The sequence below is a fragment of the Macrotis lagotis genome, chromosome 1 (genome assembly GCF_037893015.1).
Source record: "Macrotis lagotis isolate mMagLag1 chromosome 1, bilby.v1.9.chrom.fasta, whole genome shotgun sequence".
Classification (NCBI taxonomy): domain Eukaryota; kingdom Metazoa; phylum Chordata; class Mammalia; order Peramelemorphia; family Peramelidae; genus Macrotis; species Macrotis lagotis.
Window position 1 is genome coordinate 763591912 of NC_133658.1, and position 3406 is coordinate 763595317.

The window sequence follows — 3406 nt, forward strand, 5'->3', positions numbered from 1 at the left end:
ACACTAAAAAAAGGAGATATGCTATTCTTCATATTCAAACAGGAATCTACTTACCTATTTATAGAAAAAAAATTACTCTACTCTGTTGCTCTGGGGATGCATTTACACTTTTACCCTGTTACATTGATTGTTTTGACCAACAACATGCAGGCAAATATTTAACAATAGGATCTCTGATGGAGAAAAAAGTGGGAACACTTTTAATTTAATTAACATTTTCTCTATCACTTTCTTAAATTTACACAATTAAAAAAATAGATCAAGCTCTGATTTGTAATATTTTCTGATTTCTGAGTGGTAAACACTCACACTGAAATTTTAATAATCAGTTCAACTGGTTTCAGCACACTCTTGGCTGTGACAAACCTCTTGAGTCAAAGTATTACTGATGAATGAATTCCCATCTATAAAAGTCAGACTGTGTGATGAATTTCAACATTCCTATTCTTATTCTTGTTACTTATTTTACCCCTTGTATATAGAAACTACAGGTATAACCTGAATTTCTTTCTTAAGTAGATAAAACGTTGCTCTGCCAGTTGAAATTCTTTTTAACTGGCAAGTTAAAAACTAATATTTTTCTTTGAAATATAGGCACTTGTAACTACAAATATTGGCATAAGTTTTACAATTTTCTTTCTTTGTAACTTTTGCAAAAGATTTTGCCCCTTCCTTAGTCTACTCTAATTCCATTACCTACTCCTCTACCCATCTCAACTATATACAGTGATCTTACAATCACATACAATTTCCTTGTTCACCAATGTGAAATTCCTTTATCTGATCATTATCTTTTGTCATTCCATCTTTCCCCATGTCTTATGACCCTCAATCCTGTTCTTTTTTGTTATCATGACATCCATCCCACTATACCTCAGTTCTTTTCTTTTTTTTTAAATGAGTGAAACTTTATTCATGTGAAATTTTAAAACGTTCAACAAATTCCAGGTTAGCAGCAACAGCTTCCTTCTTTCCCCTGCTCTGGAGCCCCTACATGGACCTTGGCAAACAGCACCGGAAAGATGTGGACCTCTATAACCTAGGATCATCCCCCTGCCTCCCAAGGCAGGGGACAAAGAGGAACAGGCCAGCTGTAGGACCTTAATGAGGGGCCGGACTCTTCTCAGAGGCCCAGAGAAAGAAATCACAACGAGCAAGCAGCAGGGTTGCTAGTATGGCCCATAGGCTGGGAACAGACAAAGAACTGCCGGCCCAAGTTGGGCCCTGCTTTCCTCACTGTTCGCAGCACACAGGGCTCCTTGTGTCCTTTGCATAGGGGAGGTTGAGGGGGCCCTTTCAAAACCGCCTTCCAAAATGCTGCCTGGCCCTCACCTGATTTAGGGGGTGAGGGTACCACTGCTCTGGGGGCCTGGCCAGTCGACTCAGGCTTAGCCTCCTGGGCTCCAGGAAGGAGGGGTTTTTTCTATAGGACGGCCTGCCTGGAAGAACCTCAGGAGGCTCAGTTGGCCTTGGCCTGGGTCCCCACAGGTTTTCTTGGCTCGGTTCTTGGGCAGCCCAACCTCAATTTTTTCTTCTTGGGGCTGGGCCAAGGTGGGCTCTGGAAGGTTTGGGTCTACTTTGACCAGGAACTGGGAGAGTTTCTGCTGCCGCCCAGCAAACTCTGGTAGGTACCGGGTACAGAGGGGGGGACAGCAGGGGGCAGGGATGAACTCAGCCCTCAGGGTGGCCCCAACAGGGCAGTGGTCTGAGCCCTCTACTTCAGGCATGAGGAAGGAGTCCTCAAACTCCTTCAGCACCAGGGCTCTGTCACCGAGGATATAATCAAGTCGGGTGCCATAGTTGGTGAGGTGTGCCCCTGTAACAGTCCACCAGCAGGTGAAGGCACCAACTTTGGTTGGGTGGAAGTGACGGAAACTGTCAACGAACAGCCCACTCTCCCTGTCGGGCTGCCACAGGAACTGTGTGAGCCACTGGCGCCCGGGGTTCTCTTCAAAGCACGCCAGATCAGCAGGCTCACAATGATCCAGAGGCCGGTGAGACGAGTTCACATTGTCCAGAATGATCACATAGCTGCCTGCCTGCAGAAGGGCTTCAGCTCGGAGTTGCAGGAGTCGGTAGAAACGCAGCTTGTAGGTCAACCGCTCTGGCTTCTCCGGGTCCGCATGAGGACAGTAGACATTTATTATCGTCAAGGTCTTTTCCTCCCCATCTGAAGTGCGTATCTGGTGCTGAGTGAGGACTGCCCGGCCCTCGCTGTCCAGAGCCCGCAACTCATCTTCAGCGAATTCCTCCGTGTTCCCATAAAAGCCCACAGCATCCTGGTGATTGGTCAGCAGGCTGGTCAGGCCTTCTTCCGCTGCTCTGGGAGTGGCACTATTTTTACAGAAGGTGGCCACACCTGAGTAGCCACTGCGACCTCGGCTGAAGCTAAAGTAGGAGCTGTAGCCCTCCACGATGGCCAGCGGGTCTTCCAGCAAGTCCCGAGTGACTCGGGTCTCCTGCAGGCAGGTGACATCAGCCCCCAGGGACTCGAGCAGGCGCCTCAGGGCCCCTGGCAAGCGGCGGATCCCATTGATGTTCCAGCTCACCAGCCGCATGTCAGCCAGCAGGCCCCCTCAGTTCTTTGCCAAGCTTGTTACACTCTCTTCTTTTTCCTATCTTGACCCCTTGATAAGCCAATTCAATTGTATATAGTCCTAAACCCTCAAATCACTTGACTCCTTGTGATATTGCCATTGCCATTGAAAAAACAGACAATTTCTAGGAATTCTCCTTTCTCCCTTCTTCCTTACCTTTTATCCTTTGCCATTTCTTCCACCCCCCGACTTCCATTATCTCCTACTTCACTCTAGTTTCAGACAAAGAAGTGATTTTTCTCCTTGCCAAGGCAAACGGTCTTACATTTTCCCTTAATCTCCATCCCTTCCAATTTTTGTGCAAATTGTCCTCACTACCATCTTCACCCTCTCATTTTTTATTCTTCCCTATATACTGGTTCCTTTGCCACTTCCTACAAACAGACCCACATTTCTCCCATCCTTAAACCAACTTCATCTGATCATACCAACCTCAGCAGAGATTCTCCTTAACTTCTCTGAATTATTTGATGTTTCTTGATGTTAATTACCTTCTCCTGTATACTCTCTCTTTTCTATGTTCACATTCTGTTTTCTCCTTCTGTCAGATTATTCTTTGTCCATTTTTTTTATTCTTCATCATCTGAGGCCCATTAAACTTGGGTGTCCTTTATCCCTTTCTTTTTTAGCTCTATAATATGTTGCTCGATGAGTTTATCAGTAACCACAGGTTCAATTAGGGCAGCTAGGTGGCTCAGTGGATAGAGTGCTTGGAATCAGGATGACTCATCTTCCTGAGTTCAAATCTGACTTTACACACTTTATTAGCTGTGTGACCCTGTTTAAGTCACTCAACACTTAACACTACA

General features: G+C 45.9%; 1 protein-coding gene across 1 annotated transcript; it reads right to left on the reverse strand.

Moving 5' to 3' along the window:
* Window positions 1–1101: 1101 nt before the first annotated feature.
* LOC141488114 (DNA-(apurinic or apyrimidinic site) endonuclease 2-like) lies at window positions 1102–2558 on the reverse strand. The gene is given in 3 exon segments (XM_074187901.1): window positions 1102–1155; window positions 1157–1420; window positions 1422–2558. Coding segments are annotated over 3 exon segments (1455 nt in total).
* Between the last annotated feature and the right edge of the window lie 848 nt (window positions 2559–3406).